At 49.7% G+C, this 18243-nt stretch overlaps 1 protein-coding gene across 2 annotated transcripts in view; it reads left to right on the top strand.

The window, feature by feature from the left end:
* Nucleotides 1-18243, top strand: part of cep89 (centrosomal protein 89) — a 266004-nt gene that overhangs the window by 7808 nt on the left and 239953 nt on the right. For both annotated transcript variants that reach the window (XM_045216077.1, XM_045216076.1), the window contains exons 2-4: nt 12172-12278; nt 14933-15088; nt 15835-16012. In XM_045216077.1, the coding sequence (XP_045072012.1) occupies nt 12172-12278; nt 14933-15088; nt 15835-16012 (441 nt within the window). The remainder of the gene's footprint in view (nt 1-12171; nt 12279-14932; nt 15089-15834; nt 16013-18243) is intronic.

Here is an 18243-nt window from a genome sequence, read left to right as displayed (position 1 = left end):
ACAGGAGTAATACTGACCAGTAGCAGGATAGATAGATACTAATGGTAATCAATAATCATTGGACAGCAGTGTAATGGAGTAATACATCTAATCAATAATCATTTCAGCAGCAGTGTAGGTTGTGTCTGAGTGGGTACAGACCTGTGGATGGGTCAGTGTGGATCGTCTGTGGGAGAGGGAGAGCAGTAGTCGTTAGCCATTTAACAGTCTTATGGCCAGGGGATAGAAGCTGTTTAGCAGTCTGTTTGTTAGTCGTTAGCCATTTAACAGTCTTATATCCAGGGGATAGAAGCTGTTTAGCAGTCTGTTTGTTAGTCGTTAGCCATTTAACAGTCTTATATCCAGGGGATAGAAGCTGTTTAGCAGTCTGTTTGTTAGTCGTTAGCCATTTAACAGTCTTATATCCAGGGGATAGAAGCTGTTTAGGAGTCTGTTTGTTAGTCGTTAGCCATTTAACAGTCTTATATCCAGGGGATAGAAGCTGTTTAGCAGTCTGTTTGTTAGTCGTTAGCCATTTAACAGTCTTATATCCAGGGGATAGAAGCTGTTTAGGAGTCTGTTTGTTAGTCGTTAGCCATTTAACAGTCTTATATCCAGGGGATAGAAGCTGCGTAGGAGTCTGTTTGTTAGTCGTTAGCCATTTAACAGTCTTATATCCAGGGGATAGAAGCTGTTTAGGAGTCTGTTTGTTAGTCGTTAGCCATTTAACAGTCTTATATCCAGGGGATAGAAGCTGTTTAGGAGTCTGTTTATCTGAGCCTTGATGCACCAGTACCACCTACCGGACGGGAGCATTGGGGAAAAGTCCATGTCTCAGGTGGCTGGAGTCTTTGGCTATTGTTCAGGCCTTTCTCAGACACTGCCTGGCGTGTACGTCCTGGATGGCCGGGAGCTCTGTGCCATCCACAACACCCTCTGTAGGGCCCGCCTGGCGTGTACGTCCTGGATGGCCGGGAGCTCTGGGCCATCCACAACACCCTCTGTAGGGCCCGCCTGGCGTGTACGTCCTGGATGGCCGGGAGCTCTGGGCCGTCCACAACACCCTCTGTAGGGCCCGCCTGGCGTGTACGTCCTGGATGGCCGGGAGCTCTGGGCCGTCCACAACACCCTCTGTAGGGCCTGCCTGGCGTGTACGTCCTGGATGGCCGGGAGCTCTGGGCCGTCCACAACACCCTCTGTAGGGCCCGCCTGGCGTGTACGTCCTGGATGGCCGGGAGCTCTGGGCCGTCCACAACACCCTCTGTAGGGCCCGCCTGGCGTGTACGTCCTGGATGGCCGGGAGCTCTGGGCCGTCCACAACACCCTCTGTAGGGCCTTCCGGTCTCGGGCGGTGCAGTTGCCATACCAGACGGGGACGCAACCAGTCAGAATGCTGTCAATCATGCAGTTGTAAAAGATCCCGAGGATCTGAGGGGCCATGCCAAATCGTTTCAGCCTCCTGAGGGAGAAGAGGCGTTGTCGTGTCTTCTTCACGGCTGTCCTGGTGTGAGAGGGTCCATGTGGACACCGAGGAACTTGGAGCTCTTGACCCTCTCCACTGTGGTCCTGTTGATGTGGATGGGGGTGTGCTCCCCCCTGTTTCCTGATAGTCCACCATGTGGATGGGGGTGTGCTCCCCCCTGTTTCCTGATAGTCCACCATCAGCTCCTTTGGTCTTGCTGACGTTGAGGGAGAGGTTGTTGTCCTGGCAACACACTGCCAGGTCTCTGACCTCCTCCCTATAGGCTGTCTCATCGTTGAGGGAGAGGTTGTTGTCCTGGCAACACACTGCCAGTTCTCTGACCTCCTCCCTATAGGCTGTCTCATCGTTGAGGGAGAGGTTGTTGTCCTGGCAACACACTGCCAGGTCTCTGACCTCCTCCCTATGGGCTGTCTCATCGTTGAGGGAGAGGTTGTTGTCCTGGCAACACACTGCCAGGTCTCTGACCTCCTCCCTATGGGCTGTCTCATCGTTGAGGGAGAGGTTGTTGTCCTGGCAACACACTGCCAGGTCTCTGACCTCCTCCCTGTAGGCTGTCTCATCGTTGAGGGAGAGGTTGTTGTCCTGGCACCACACTGCCAGGTCTCTGACCTCCTCCCTATAGGCTGTCTCATCGTTGAGGGAGAGGTTGTTGTCCTGGCGCCACACTGCCAGTTCTCTGACCTCCCTGTAGGCTGTCTCATCGACGTTGGTGATTAGGCCTACCACAGTCATGTCGTCAGCAAACTTAATGATGGAGTTGGAGTCGTGCATGCGAGGGTGGGTGAACAGGGAGTACAGGTGGGGGCTAAGCACACCCCTGAGGGGCCCCCGTGTTGAGGGTCAGCGTGGCCGAGGTGTTGTTGCCTACTCTCACCACCTGGGGGCGCCCCGTCAGGATGTCCAGGATCCAGTTGCAGAGGGAAGTGTTCAGTCCCAGGGTCCCTAACTTGGAGGGCACTATGGTGTTGAACGCTGAGCTGTAGTCGATGAGCAGCATTCTCACATAGGTATTCCTCTTGTCCAGGTCGGAGAGGGCAGTGTGGAGTGCAATAGAGATTGCATCGTCTGTAGGGGTGCTATGCAAATTGGAGTGAGTCTAAGGTGTCTGGGATGATGGAGGTGTTGTGTGCCATAAACCAGCCTTTCAAAGCCCTTCATGATGTCAGATGTGAGCGCTGCGGGGCGGTAGGCGTTCTGTCAGGAAGACTTAGAGTTCTTAGGGACAGGAAGGATGGTGGTCAGCTTGAGACGTGGTCAGCTTGAGACGTGGGGTTTACAGACTGGGACAAGGAGAGGTTGAAAATGACAGGGAAGATGCCTGCTAGCTGGCCTGCGCATGCTCTGAGAACGCACCCTGTGAAGATGCCTGCTAGCTGGCCTGCGCATGCTCTGAGAACGCGCCCTGTGAAGATGCCTGCTAGCTGGCCTGCGCATGCTCTGAGAACGCGCCCTGTGAAGATGCCTGCTAGCTGGCCTGCGCATGCTCTGAGAACGCGCCCTGTGAAGATGCCTGCTAGCTGGCCTGCGCATGCTCTGAGAACGCGCCCTGTGAAGATGCCTGCTAGCTGGCCTGCGCATGCTCTGAGAACGCACCCTGTGAAGATGCCTGCTAGCTGGCCTGCGCATGCTCTGAGAACGCACCCTGTGAAGATGCCTGCTAGCTGGCCTGCGCATGCTCTGAGAACGCGCCCTGTGAAGATGCCTGCTAGCTGGCCTGCGCATGCTCTGAGAACGCGCCCTGTGAAGATGCCTGCTAGCTGGCCTGCGCATGCTCTGAGAACGCGCCCTGTGAAGGTGCCTGCTAGCTGGCCTGCGCATGTTCTGAGAACGCGCCCTGTGAAGGTGCCTGCTAGCTGGCCTGCGCATGCTCTGAGAACGCGCCCTGTGAAGGTGCCTGCTAGCTGGCCTGCACATGCTCTGAGAACGCGCCCTGTGAAGATGCCTGCTAGCTGGCCTGCGCATGCTCTGAGAACACGCCCTGTGAAGATGCCTGCTAGCTGGCCTGCGCATGCTCTGAGAACGCACCCTGTGAAGATGCCTGCTAGCTGGCCTGCGCATGCTCTGAGAACGCACCCTGTGAAGGTGCCTGCTAGCTGGCCTGCGCATGCTCTGAGAACGCACCCTGTGAAGATGCCTGCTAGCTGGCCTGCGCATGCTCTGAGAACGCACCCTGTGGAGATGCCTGCTAGCTGGCCTGCGCATGCTCTGAGAACGCGCCCTGTGAAGATGCCTGCTAGCTGGCCTGCGCATGCTCTGAGAACGCACCCTGTGGAGATGCCTGCTAGCTGGCCTGCGCATGCTCTGAGAACGCGCCCTGTGAAGGTGCATCCTTGTAGCTGTGTGGGCTAACATAGTCAAAATATTTGCCTTTGGGTAAGTTGAACCAATGGTTGATTCAAAGTCTGGTTGAGCATAAAGGTGTTTTATTCCCAGGTGTAATGGGAAAAAATTTGCATACCACCCCTACAGACGATGCAATCTCGATTGCATTCCACACTGCCCTCTCCCACCTGGACAAGAGAAATACCTATGTGGGCTCCCGAGTGGCGCAGCGGTCTAAGGCACTGCATCTCAGTGCTTGAGGCGTCACTACAGACCCCCTGGTTCGATTCCAGGCTGTATCACAACCGGACGTGATTGGGAGTCCCATAGGGCGGCGCACAATTGGCCCAGCGTCGTCCGGGTTTGGCCGGTGTAGGCCGTCCATTGTAAATAAGAATTTGTTCTTAACTGACTTGCCTAGTTCAATAAAGGTAAAATACAAATAAATAAATAAAAAGGCAATATTACTGGGATATGAGGTAACCACAGGGCCTGTTAACACTGTTCAAAAAAAAAAAGTACAAAGTGTTTGTTAGGTGTTAAGCCTGTGTTAAAAGATGCTTAAAACAATTAAAAGACAAAAAAGCGATTATGATTGTGTTTGGGAAATAAAGGTTTTAAAAAGGTAGTGGTAATATTTCATTCAGTTCAGTAATAGTAATGTGTATTCGGCTGAACTTACCCTGTCCCGTTGCTCAACTCACCCCATACCCGGGGTTATACCCGGGGTTATACCCGGGGTTATACCTGGGGTTATACCTGGGGTTATACCCTGGGGTTATACCCGGGGTTATACCTGGGGTTATACCCGGGGTTATACCCGGGGTTATACCTGGGGTTATACCTGGGGTTATACCCGGGGTTATACCTGGGGTTATACCCGGGGTTATACCCGGGGTTATACCTGGGGTTATACCCGGGGTTATACCTGGGGTTATACCCTGGGGTTATACCCGGGGTTATACCTGGGGTTATACCTGGGGTTATACCCGGGGGTTATACCCGGGGGTTATACCCGGGGTTATACCTGGGGTTATACCCGGGGTTATACCCGGGGTTATACCTGGGGTTATACCCGGGGTTATACCTGGGGTTATACCCGGGGTTATACCCGGGGGTTATACCCCGGGGTTATACCCGGGGTTATACCCTGGGGTTATACCTGGGGTTATACCCGGGGTTATACCGGGGGTTATACCCGGGGGTTATACCCGGGGTTATACCTGGGGTTATACCTGGGGTTATACCCTGGGGTTATACCTGGGGGTTATACCCTGGGGTTATACCTGGGGTTATACCCGGGGTTATACCTGGGGTTATACCCGGGGGTTATACCTGGGGTTATACCTGGGGTTATACCTGGGGTTATACCCGGGGGTTATACCTGGGGTTATACCCTGGGGTTATACCTGGGGTTATACCCGGGGTTATACCTGGGGTTATACCCGGGGGTTATACCCGGGGTTATACCCGGGGTTATACCTGGGGGTTATACCTGGGGTTATACCCGGGGGTTATACCCTGGGGTTATACCTGGGGTTATACCTGGGGTTATACCCGGGGTTATACCTGGGGTTATACCTGGGGTTATACCCGGGGGTTATACCCGGGGTTATACCTGGGGTTATACCTGGGGTTATACCCGGGGTTATACCTGGGGTTATACCCTGGGGTTATACCTGGGGTTATACCTGGGGTTATACCCGGGGTTATACCTGGGGTTATACCTGGGGTTATACCTGGGGTTATACCCTGGGGTTATACCTGGGGTTATACCCGGGGTTATACCCGGGGTTATACCTGGGGTTATACCCGGGGTTATACCTGGGGTTATACCTGGGGTTATACCTGGGGTTATACCTGGGGTTATACCCGGGGTTATACCTGGGGTTATACCTGGGGTTATACCTGGGGTTATACCTGGGGTTATACCTGGGGTTATACCTGGGGTTATACCTGGGGGTTATACCTGGGGTTATACCCTGGGGTTATACCTGGGGTTATACCCTGGGGTTATACCTGGGGTTATACCTGGGGTTATACCTGGGGTTATACCCGGGGGTTATACCTGGGGTTATACCCTGGGGTTATACCCTGGGGTTATACCTGGGGTTATACCTGGGGTTATACCCGGGGTTATACCTGGGGTTATACCTGGGGTTATACCTGGGGTTATACCCGGGGTTATACCTGGGGTTATACCTGGGGTTATACCCGGGGTTATACCTGGGGTTATACCTGGGGTTATACCCGGGGTTATACCTGGGGTTATACCTGGGGTTATACCCGGGGTTATACCTGGGGTTATACCCGGGGTTATACCCGGGGTTATACCTGGGGTTATACCTGGGGTTATACCTGGGGTTATACCCTGGGGTTATACCTGGGGTTATACCTGGGGTTATACCTGGGGTTATACCTGGGGTTATACCCGGGGTTATACCTGGGGTTATACCTGGGGTTATACCCGGGGTTATACCCGGGGTTATACCTGGGGTTATACCTGGGGTTATACCTGGGGTTATACCCGGGGTTATACCTGGGGTTATACCCTGGGGTTATACCCTGGGGTTATACCTGGGGTTATACCTGGGGGTTATACCCGGGGTTATACCCGGGGTTATACCTGGGGTTATACCTGGGGTTATACCTGGGGTTATACCCGGGGTTATACCCGGGGTTATACCTGGGGTTATACCTGGGGTTATACCTGGGGTTATACCTGGGGTTATACCCGGGGTTATACCCGGGGTTATACCTGGGGTTATACCTGGGGTTATACCTGGGGTTATACCTGGGGTTATACCTGGGGTTATACCTGGGGTTATACCTGGGGTTATACCTGGGGTTATACCCGGGGTTATACCTGGGGTTATACCTGGGGTTATACCTGGGGTTATACCTGGGGTTATACCCGGGGTTATACCTGGGGTTATACCTGGGGTTATACCTGGGGTTATACCTGGGGTTATACCCTGGGGTTATACCCGGGGGTTATACCTGGGGTTATACCTGGGGTTATACCTGGGGTTATACCTGGGGTTATACCTGGGGTTATACCCGGGGTTATACCTGGGGTTATACCTGGGGTTATACCCGGGGTTATACCTGGGGTTATACCTGGGGTTATACCCGGGGTTATACCTGGGGTTATACCTGGGGTTATACCTGGGGTTATACCTGGGGTTATACCTGGGGTTATACCTGGGGTTATACCTGGGGTTATACCCGGGGTTATACCCGGGGTTATACCTGGGGTTATACCTGGGGTTATACCCGGGGTTATACCTGGGGTTATACCTGGGGTTATACCCTGGGGTTATACCTGGGGTTATACCCGGGGTTATACCCGGGGTTATACCCGGGGTTATACCTGGGGTTATACCCGGGGTTATACCTGGGGTTATACCTGGGGTTATACCTGGGGTTATACCTGGGGTTATACCCGGGGTTATACCCGGGGTTATACCTGGGGTTATACCCGGGGTTATACCTGGGGTTATACCTGGGGTTATACCTGGGGTTATACCTGGGGGTTATACCTGGGGTTATACCGGGGTTATACCTGGGGTTATACCCGGGGTTATACCTGGGGTTATACCTGGGGTTATACCCGGGGTTATACCCGGGGGTTATACCTGGGGTTATACCCGGGGTTATACCCTGGGGTTATACCTGGGGTTATACCTGGGGTTATACCTGGGGTTATACCCTGGGGTTATACCTGGGGTTATACCCGGGGTTATACCCGGGGTTATACCTGGGGTTATACCTGGGGTTATACCCGGGGTTATACCTGGGGTTATACCCTGGGGTTATACCCGGGGTTATACCTGGGGGTTATACCTGGGGTTATACCTGGGGTTATACCTGGGGTTATACCCGGGGTTATACCCTGGGGTTATACCTGGGGTTATACCTGGGGTTATACCTGGGGTTATACCCGGGGTTATACCTGGGGTTATACCTGGGGTTATACCCTGGGGTTATACCCTGGGGTTATACCTGGGGTTATACCCGGGGGGTTATACCCTGGGGTTATACCCGGGGTTATACCTGGGGTTATACCTGGGGTTATACCTGGGGTTATACCCGGGGTTATACCTGGGGTTATACCTGGGGTTATACCTGGGGTTATACCTGGGGTTATACCTGGGGTTATACCTGGGGTTATACCCGGGGTTATACCTGGGGTTATACCTGGGGTTATACCTGGGGTTATACCCGGGGTTATACCTGGGGTTATACCTGGGGTTATACCCTGGGGTTATACCTGGGGTTATACCCTGGGGTTATACCCGGGGGTTATACCTGGGGTTATACCCGGGGTTATACCTGGGGTTATACCTGGGGTTATACCCGGGGTTATACCTGGGGTTATACCTGGGGTTATACCCTGGGGTTATACCCTGGGGTTATACCTGGGGTTATACCTGGGGTTATACCTGGGGTTATACCCGGGGTTATACCTGGGGTTATACCTGGGGTTATACCTGGGGTTATACCTGGGGTTATACCTGGGGTTATACCCGGGGTTATACCTGGGGTTATACCTGGGGTTATACCCTGGGGTTATACCTGGGGTTATACCCTGGGGTTATACCTGGGGTTATACCTGGGGTTATACCTGGGGTTATACCCGGGGTTATACCCTGGGGTTATACCTGGGGTTATACCCTGGGGTTATACCCGGGGTTATACCTGGGGTTATACCCGGGGTTATACCTGGGGTTATACCCGGGGTTATACCCGGGGTTATACCTGGGGTTATACCTGGGGTTATACCCGGGGTTATACCCGGGGTTATACCTGGGGTTATACCTGGGGTTATACCTGGGGTTATACCTGGGGTTATACCTGGGGTTATACCCGGGGTTATACCTGGGGTTATACCCGGGGTTATACCTGGGGTTATACCCGGGGTTATACCCTGGGGTTATACCCGGGGTTATACCTGGGGTTATACCTGGGGTTATACCCGGGGTTATACCTGGGGTTATACCCGGGGTTATACCTGGGGTTATACCTGGGGTTATACCCGGGGTTATACCCGGGGTTATACCTGGGGTTATACCCGGGGTTATACCTGGGGTTATACCTGGGGTTATACCCTGGGGTTATACCTGGGGTTATACCCGGGGTTATACCCTGGGGTTATACCCGGGGTTATACCTGGGGTTATACCCGGGGTTATACCCTGGGGTTATACCCGGGGTTATACCTGGGGTTATACCCGGGGTTATACCTGGGATTATACCTGGGGTTATACCTGGGGTTATACCCGGGGTTATACCTGGGGTTATACCTGGGGTTATACCTGGGGTTATACCTGGGGTTATACCCGGGGTTATACCCGGGGTTATACCTGGGGTTATACCCGGGGGTTATACCCTGGGGTTATACCTGGGGTTATACCTGGGGTTATACCTGGGGTTATACCTGGGGTTATACCCGGGGTTATACCTGGGGGTTATACCTGGGGTTATACCTGGGGTTATACCCGGGGGTTATACCTGGGGTTATACCTGGGGTTATACCTGGGGTTATACCTGGGGTTATACCTGGGGTTATACCTGGGTTATACCTGGGGTTATACCTGGGGTTATACCTGGGGTTATACCCTGGGGTTATACCTGGGGTTATACCTGGGGTTATACCCGGGGTTATACCCGGGGTTATACCCGGGGTTATACCTGGGGTTATACCTGGGGTTATACCTGGGGTTATACCTGGGGTTATACCTGGGGTTATACCTGGGGTTATACCTGGGGTTATACCTGGGGTTATACCTGGGGTTATACCCGGGGTTATACCCGGGGTTATACCCGGGGGTTATACCTGGGGGTTATACCTGGGGTTATACCCTGGGGTTATACCTGGGGTTATACCTGGGGTTATACCCGGGTTATACCTGGGGTTATACCTGGGGTTATACCCGGGGTTATACCTGGGGTTATACCTGGGGTTATACCCGGGGTTATACCTGGGGTTATACCTGGGGTTATACCTGGGGTTATACCTGGGGTTATACCCGGGGTTATACCTGGGGTTATACCCGGGGTTATACCTGGGGTTATACCTGGGGTTATACCTGGGGTTATACCCGGGGTTATACCTGGGGTTATACCTGGGGTTATACCCGGGGTTATACCCGGGGTTATACCCGGGGTTATACCTGGGGTTATACCCGGGGTTATACCTGGGGTTATACCTGGGGTTATACCCGGGGTTATACCTGGGGTTATACCCGGGGTTATACCTGGGGTTATACCTGGGGTTATACCTGGGGTTATACCCGGGGTTATACCCTGGGGTTATACCCGGGGTTATACCTGGGGTTATACCTGGGGTTATACCTGGGGTTATACCTGGGGTTATACCCGGGGGTTATACCCGGGGTTATACCTGGGGTTATACCCGGGGGTTATACCTGGGGTTATACCTGGGGTTATACCTGGGGGTTATACCTGGGGTTATACCCGGGGTTATACCCGGGGGTTATACCCGGGGTTATACCCGGGGTTATACCTGGGGTTATACCCGGGGTTATACCCGGGGTTATACCTGGGGTTATACCCTGGGGTTATACCCTGGGGTTATACCTGGGGTTATACCTGGGGTTATACCTGGGGTTATACCCTGGGGTTATACCTGGGGTTATACCTGGGGTTATACCCGGGGTTATACCCGGGGTTATACCTGGGGTTATACCTGGGGTTATACCCGGGGGTTATACCCGGGGTTATACCTGGGGTTATACCCGGGGTTATACCCTGGGGTTATACCCGGGGTTATACCCTGGGGTTATACCTGGGGTTATACCCGGGGGTTATACCTGGGGTTATACCTGGGGTTATACCCGGGGTTATACCCTGGGGTTATACCCGGGGTTATACCCGGGGTTATACCTGGGGTTATACCCGGGGTTATACCCTGGGGTTATACCCGGGGTTATACCTGGGGTTATACCTGGGGTTATACCCGGGGTTATACCCGGGGTTATACCTGGGGTTATACCCGGGGTTATACCTGGGGTTATACCCGGGGTTATACCTGGGGTTATACCCGGGGTTATACCCGGGGTTATACCTGGGGTTATACCCGGGGTTATACCTGGGGTTATACCCGGGGTTATACCTGGGGTTATACCCGGGGTTATACCTGGGGTTATACCCGGGGGTTATACCTGGGGTTATACCCGGGGTTATACCCGGGGGTTATACCCTGGGGTTATACCTGGGGTTATACCTGGGGTTATACCCGGGGTTATACCTGGGGGTTATACCCGGGGTTATACCCTGGGGTTATACCCGGGGTTATACCTGGGGTTATACCCGGGGGTTATACCCGGGGTTATACCTGGGGTTATACCCGGGGGTTATACCTGGGGTTATACCCGGGGTTATACCCGGGGTTATACCTGGGGTTATACCTGGGGTTATACCTGGGGTTATACCTGGGGTTATACCTGGGGTTATACCCGGGGTTATACCCGGGGTTATACCTGGGGTTATACCTGGGGTTATACCTGGGGTTATACCCGGGGTTATACCCGGGGTTATACCCGGGGTTATACCCGGGGTTATACCTGGGGTTATACCCGGGGTTATACCTGGGGTTATACCCGGGGTTATACCCGGGGTTATACCTGGGGTTATACCCGGGGTTATACCCGGGGTTATACCCGGGGTTATACCCGGGGTTATACCTGGGGTTATACCCGGGGTTATACCCGGGGTTATACCCGGGGTTATACCTGGGGTTATACCCGGGGTTATACCCGGGGTTATACCTGGGGTTATACCTGGGGTTATACCCGGGGTTATACCTGGGGTTATACCTGGGGTTATACCCGGGGTAAGTTGTGCCGAGAGACCACTGTTTTTGAACAAGCTGTGTTTTTTGAAAACTGTAACGTTTACATGAATTATGATTATTTCCAAGAATACACAACATCCTGAAATACATGTAGATATCTTTCTTACAAAGAATATGATATTTCCCTTGACAGAGTGATTCTGTATGTAAAAAAAAATGGCTCCACTTACCCCACTCTCCCCTACATTAAACACTATATGACAAACAGAAAAGCAATTGTCAAGAATTAAGTGGTTTAGAAGTGCCTTTTTCAGGTGAGTTTATGTTGTGTGTGTGTGTAATAATTGACACAAGGTCATGTTTGTAATCCCAGTGTTACACTGGAAGTGATACTGTGGTCCGTGTGAGTGTCTTCACCATATTTGGAAACATTTGGTCCGTCTACTTGCTCAACTCCATAATCATCGACTTCCATGTAACATCAATATCTCTCCTCACACCTCATAAACTCACCGTTCATTGTCATTAACGTTTCCCCCTAACAAGGTTTCACGTGGTTGTTTCTTTAGAAGCACATAGCTTATGGCTTGATCCCTGCAGCCACCGTAGCCCCCCGGCCCGCTGTACCCCGTACCCCTCCCCCTCGCAGCCCGTACCCCTCTCCAGAGAGACCCAGGTACCTATATGGAACATACACTAACACACAGGGCTGCGTCCCAAATGCCAACCCTATTCCCTACACACAGTGCCTTGCAAAAGTATTCATCCCCCTTGGCGTTTTTCCTATTTTGTTGCATTACAACCTGTAATTTTAAATTGATTTTTATTTGGATTTCATGTAATGGACATACACAAAATAGTCCAAATTGGTGAAGTGAAATGAAAAAAATAATTTGTTTCAAATAAATAAATAACGGAAAAGTGGTGCGTGCATATGTATTCACCCCCTTTGCTATGAAGCACCTAAATAAGATCTGGTACAACCAATTACCTTCAGAAGTCACATAATTAGTTAAATAAAGTCCACCTGTGTGCAATCTAAGTGTCACATGATCTGTCACATGATCTCAGTATATATACACCTGTTCTGAAAGCACCACCAAGCAAGCAGCACCATGAAGATCAAGGAGCTCTCCAAACAGGTCAGGGACAAAGTTGTGAAGAAGTACAGATCAGGGTTATAAAAACATATCAGAAACTTTGAACATCCCATGGAGCACCATTACATCCATTATTAGAAAATGGAGAGAATTTGGCACCACAGTAAACCTGCCAAGAGAGGGCTGCCCACCAAAACTCACGGACCAGGCAGGGAGGGCATTAATCAGAGAGGCAACAAAGAGACCAAAGATAACCCTGACGGAGCTGCAAAGCTCCACAGCGGAGATTGGAGTATCTGTCCATAGGACCACTTTAAGCCATACGATCCACAGAGCTGGGCTTTACGGAAGAGTGGCCAGAAAAAAGCCATTGCTTAAAGAAAAAAATAAGCAAACACGTTTGGTGTTCGCCAAAAAGTATGTGGGAGACTCCCCAAACATATGGAAGAAGGTCCTCTGGTCAGATGAGACTAAAATTGAGCTTTTTGGCCATCAAGGAAAACACTATGTCTGGCGCAAAACCAACACCTCTCATCACCCCGAGAACACCATCCCCACAGTGAAGCATGGTGGTGGCAGCATCATGCTGTGGGGATGTTTTTCATCGGCAGGGACTGGGAAACTGGTCAGAATTGAAGGAATGATGGATGGCGCTAAATAAATCTTCCAGAGATTTGAGACTGTTTTTTTTGTCTTATTATTTTGCATCTTCAAAGTGGTAGGCATGTTGTTTAAATCAAATGATACAAACCCCCCAAAAATCCATTTTAATTCCAGGTTGTAAGGCAACAAAATAGGAGAAATGCCAAGGGGGGTGAATACTTTCACAAGCCGCTGTAATGCACACCTTTTCACCAGGTCCCATAGGATAGTGCATTATATAGGATGGCATTTGGGACGCACGCTCAACTCTGGGGCCTTTCTCTCCTCTTCTATCTGGCATCCTTCTTCCTTCTCTCCTTCCTTCTCTGTCATCATTCCTTCTCTCCTTCCTTCTCTGTCATCATTCCTTCTCTCCTTCCTTCTCTGTCATCATTCCTTCTCTCCTTCCTTCTCTGTCATCATTACTTCTCTCCTTCCTTCTCTGTCATCATTCCTTCTCTCCTTCCTTCTCTGTCATCATTCCTTCTCTCCTTCCTTCTCTGTCATCATTCCTTCTCTCCTTCCTTCTCTGTCATCATTCCTTCTCTCCTTCCTTCTCTGTCATCATTCCTTCTTCTCACCTTGTTGCCATGACTCTCAGATGACTTATCGTACACAGAAGTATCAATGACTAGCTGAATTATGACTTATCATACACGTAAGTATCAATGACCTGCTGAATTATGACTTATTGTACACAAAGTATCAATGACTAGCTGAATTATGACTTATTGTACACAAAGTATCAATGACTAGCTGAATTATGACTTATTGTACTCAAAGTATCAATGACTAGCTGAATTATGACTTATTGTACTCAAAGTATCAATGACTAGCTGAATTATGACTTATTGTACTCAAAGTATCAATGACTAGCTGAATTATGACTTATTGTACTCAAAGTATCAATGACTAGCTGAATTATGACTTATTGTACTCAAAGTATCAATGACTAGCTGAATTATGACTTATTGTACTCAAAGTATCAATGACTAGCTGAATTATGACTTATTGTACTCAAAGTATCAATGACTAGCTGAATTATGACTTATCGTACTCAAAGTATCAATGACCTGCTGAATTATGACTTATCGTACTCAAAGTATCAATGACCTGCTGAATTATGACTTATCGTACTCAAAGTATCAATGACTAGCTGAATTATGACTTATTGTACTCAAAGTATCAATGACTAGCTGAATTATGACTTATCGTACTCAAAGTATCAATGACCTGCTGAATTATGACTTATCGTACTCAAAGTATCAATGACCTGCTGAATTATGACTTATCGTACTCAAAGTATCAATGACCTGCTGAATTATGACTTATCGTACTCAAAGTATCAATGACCTGCTGAATTATGACTTATCGTACTCAAAGTATCAATGACCTGCTGAATTATGACTTATCGTACTCAAAGTATCAATGACCTGCTGAATTATGACTTATCGTACTCAAAGTATCAATGACCTGCTGAATTATGACTTATCGTACTCAAAGTATCAATGACCTGCTGAATTATGACTTATCTATCCTAAAACCAGTTAATACAGGGTCACTTCCTCTTCAACTTGTCTTTCTACAGGTCTGCCTTGGCGGCCGCCATCTTGTCCTCGTCGTTGACCGGCCGGACCGTGGCCATCCCTCCCGCACGCCCCAGGTCCTTCTCCGAGAGTAACTGTTCACGCTCAGAGACACACAGCACGTTGGATCCTTACGCCAGCACAGCGCTCTACACAAGGTAGGCCTAACTGGTTGGTGTCACTCAGAATCCATCAATTCTTCCCCAATTCCTTGCATCCTATCTCCTAGCATCTTGTTTAAACGTATTGAAGGAGAAGGTTCAAGGTCCCTCCCCTCAGAGCTTCTTCTCCAATACATTTTGAGAAGGAGTCGAGGACAGATGAATTGAGAAAGAGCCAGACACGAGAGCCTGCAGTGCCACCGACAGATGCCGTATCTTAATTTGACCCAGTTTCTCACAGCATGAAAATAATCCTGCAGCAACAGGAAATGTGGATTGTAATAATATATATATTTTTTGTAGTGGTTGATATATTTTTCATTAGGGCAAATCACATCTGACATTTTTAAGTGGAAATTATAAACACTAGAAACCTTTTTAAACCTCGAATACACTACAAAACAATTCCTGCAACAACAGGATGATCAAATGAAGATCCTCCATCTGTATTAGATCACTTACGGTAGTCTACCCTCAGTGACCAAACTGAAATGTGAACGAGTGATATCAGTCTAGAGGAGTAGATCTGTGGTCTGTGAGGCGGCAGGTAGCTTAGTGGTTAAGAGCGTTGTGCCAGTAACCGAAAGGTCGCTGGTTCTAATCCCTGAGCTGACTAGGTGAAAAATCTGTCGATGTGCCCTTGAGCAAGGCACTTAACCCTAATTGCTCCTGTAAGTCGCTCTGGATAAGAGCGTCTGCTAAATTACAAAAAAAAATAATAATCTCCCTCATGTGTTTTTTAGAGACAGATGGCCAGAGTCTTTGGCTGGCCGGCCTCGCTTGCCCTCCCCTGGGCTCTCTGAAGACCATGATGATGATGATGATGATGAGAGAGCGGTGCTGTCAGATGAAGATGGTCATGTCTACCAATCTCTGGATCGCCAGGGGAGAAGTCCGATCTACGCCCGGCCTGTAAAACGGGTAGGAAGGGTTTCGCTTTCTGATAGATGCTGTGTCCCAAATGGCACCCTATTCCCTATACTGTAGTGCACTACTTTAGACAAGGGCCTATAGGACCCCGTAGGGATCTGTTCAAAAGTAGTGCACTATATAGGGAATAGGGTGCCATTTGAGACTCAACCCGGGTGTTGGGATAAACCCTGTCAGCTCAAAGCTGTTTTCTCTCTAGAGTCTGAATCAATATAAACCCTCTTATTCCAAGGAGTTGACGTTCTGAGCCGTATGGTACCATTAGATGGAGCTCTTCAGTCACGCGTGGTGCTTTGGGATGAAGCGCTGAAACATCCAGGCGTTCCTCTCTATATGAAGTGAGAGACCACGCTAAACGACATCCTGATGTCCCCCTCTTATCGAATGATACAGGACCTATTATGACATTACATCACCTCCAGTGGAGGCTGCTGAGGGGAGGACGGAACTCATTCCGCTCCGGCCGTTACCACAAGCCTGTTCTCCCCAAACTAAGGTGCCACCAACCACCCGTCTGTGGTTCCCACCCAGCCAGAATGAGCTGGTAGTAACGTCTGTGTTACCCTCTTCCCAACCCAACACCATCTGGTCTGTTTTAATCAGCTAGCAGCTCTGTGATGGTAGGTGTCTATTGCAGCTAAACAGGCTTGTTAGTGAAGCCCTCTAGTTCTTCAACACGGCTGCACTTTAAGGCGTGTAAAGACTTATAATGGCCTCTACATAGTAGCTCTCTACGTAGTTCTACATGCTTTAGTAGCTCTCTACGTAGTTCTACATGCTTTAGTAGCTCTCTACGTAGTTCTACATGCTTTAGTAGCTCTCTACGTAGTTCTACATGCTTTAGTAGCTCTCTACGTAGTTCTACATGCTTTAGTAGCTCTCTACGTAGTTCTACATGCTTTAGTAGCTCTCTACGTAGTTCTACATGCTTTAGTAGCTCTCTACGTAGTTCTACATGCTTTAGTAGCTCTGTACGTAGTTCTACATGCTTTAGTAGCTCTCTACGTAGTTCTACATGCTTTAGTAGCTCTCTACGTAGTTCTACATGCTTTAGTAACTCTCTACGTAGTTCTACATGCTTTAGTAGCTCTCTACGTAGTTCTACATGCTTTAGTAGCTCTCTATGTAGTTCTACATGCTTTAGTAGCTCTCTACGTAGTTCTACATGCTTTAGTAGCTCTCTACGTAGTTCTACATGCTTTAGTAGCTCTCTACGTAGTTCTACATGCTTTAGTAGCTCTCTACGTAGTTCTACATGCTTTAGTAGTTCTCTACGTAGTTCTACATGCTTTAGTAGCTCTCTACGTAGTTCTACATGCTTTAGTAGCTCTCTACGTAGTTCTACATGCTCTAGTAGCTCTCTACGTAGTTCTACATGCTCTAGTAGCTCTCTACGTAGTTCTACATGCTCTAGTAGCTCTCTACGTAGTTCTACATGCTTTAGTAGCTCTCTACGTAGTTCTACATGCTTTAGTAGCTCTCTACGTAGTTCTACATGCTTTAGTAGCTCTCTACGTAGTTCTACATGCTTTAGTAGCTCTCTACGTAGTTCTACATGCTTTAGTAGCTCTCTACGTAGTTCTACATGCTTTAGTAGCTCTCTACGTAGTTCTACATGCTTTAGTAGCTCTCTACGTAGTTCTACATGCTTTAGTAGCTCTCTACGTAGTTCTACATGCTTTAGTAGCTCTCTACGTAGTTCTACATGCTTTAGTAGCTCTCTACGTAGTTCTACATGCTTTTGTTTGGCTGAAGTTTTGGAAGGCGACGCGAACGGAGCTCCATAGCTGTGGAATCACTGTGGAGAGCCCTTTAGTGTGAAGCCCTCTGGTGCATTTTCTGACCTTTCTTTCTGACCACACCCTCTGTAGTGGGAGGGGTTATGGCAGTAGTCTAGTGTGAGGGGTTATGGCAGTAGTCTAGTGTGAGGGGTTATGGCAGTAGTCTAGTGTGAGGGGTTATGGCAGGGGAAACAGTGTTGCAGTAGTCTAGTGTGAGGGGTTATGGCAGTAGTCTAGTGTGGGGGGTTATGGCAGGGGAAACAGTGTAGCAGTAGTCTAGTGTGAGGGGTTATGGCAGTAGTCTAGTGTGAGGGGTTATGGCAGTAGTCTAGTGTGAGGGGTTATGGCAGTAGTCTAGTGTGAGGGGTTATGGCAGTAGTCTAGTGTGGGGGGTTATGGCAGGGGAAACAGTGTAGCAGTAGTCTAGTGTGAGGGGTTATG

This window comes from Coregonus clupeaformis, unplaced genomic scaffold (genome assembly GCF_020615455.1).
Source record: "Coregonus clupeaformis isolate EN_2021a unplaced genomic scaffold, ASM2061545v1 scaf0599, whole genome shotgun sequence".
Lineage (NCBI taxonomy): Eukaryota > Metazoa > Chordata > Actinopteri > Salmoniformes > Salmonidae > Coregonus > Coregonus clupeaformis.
This window is presented reverse-complemented; position numbering and strand designations above follow the sequence as displayed.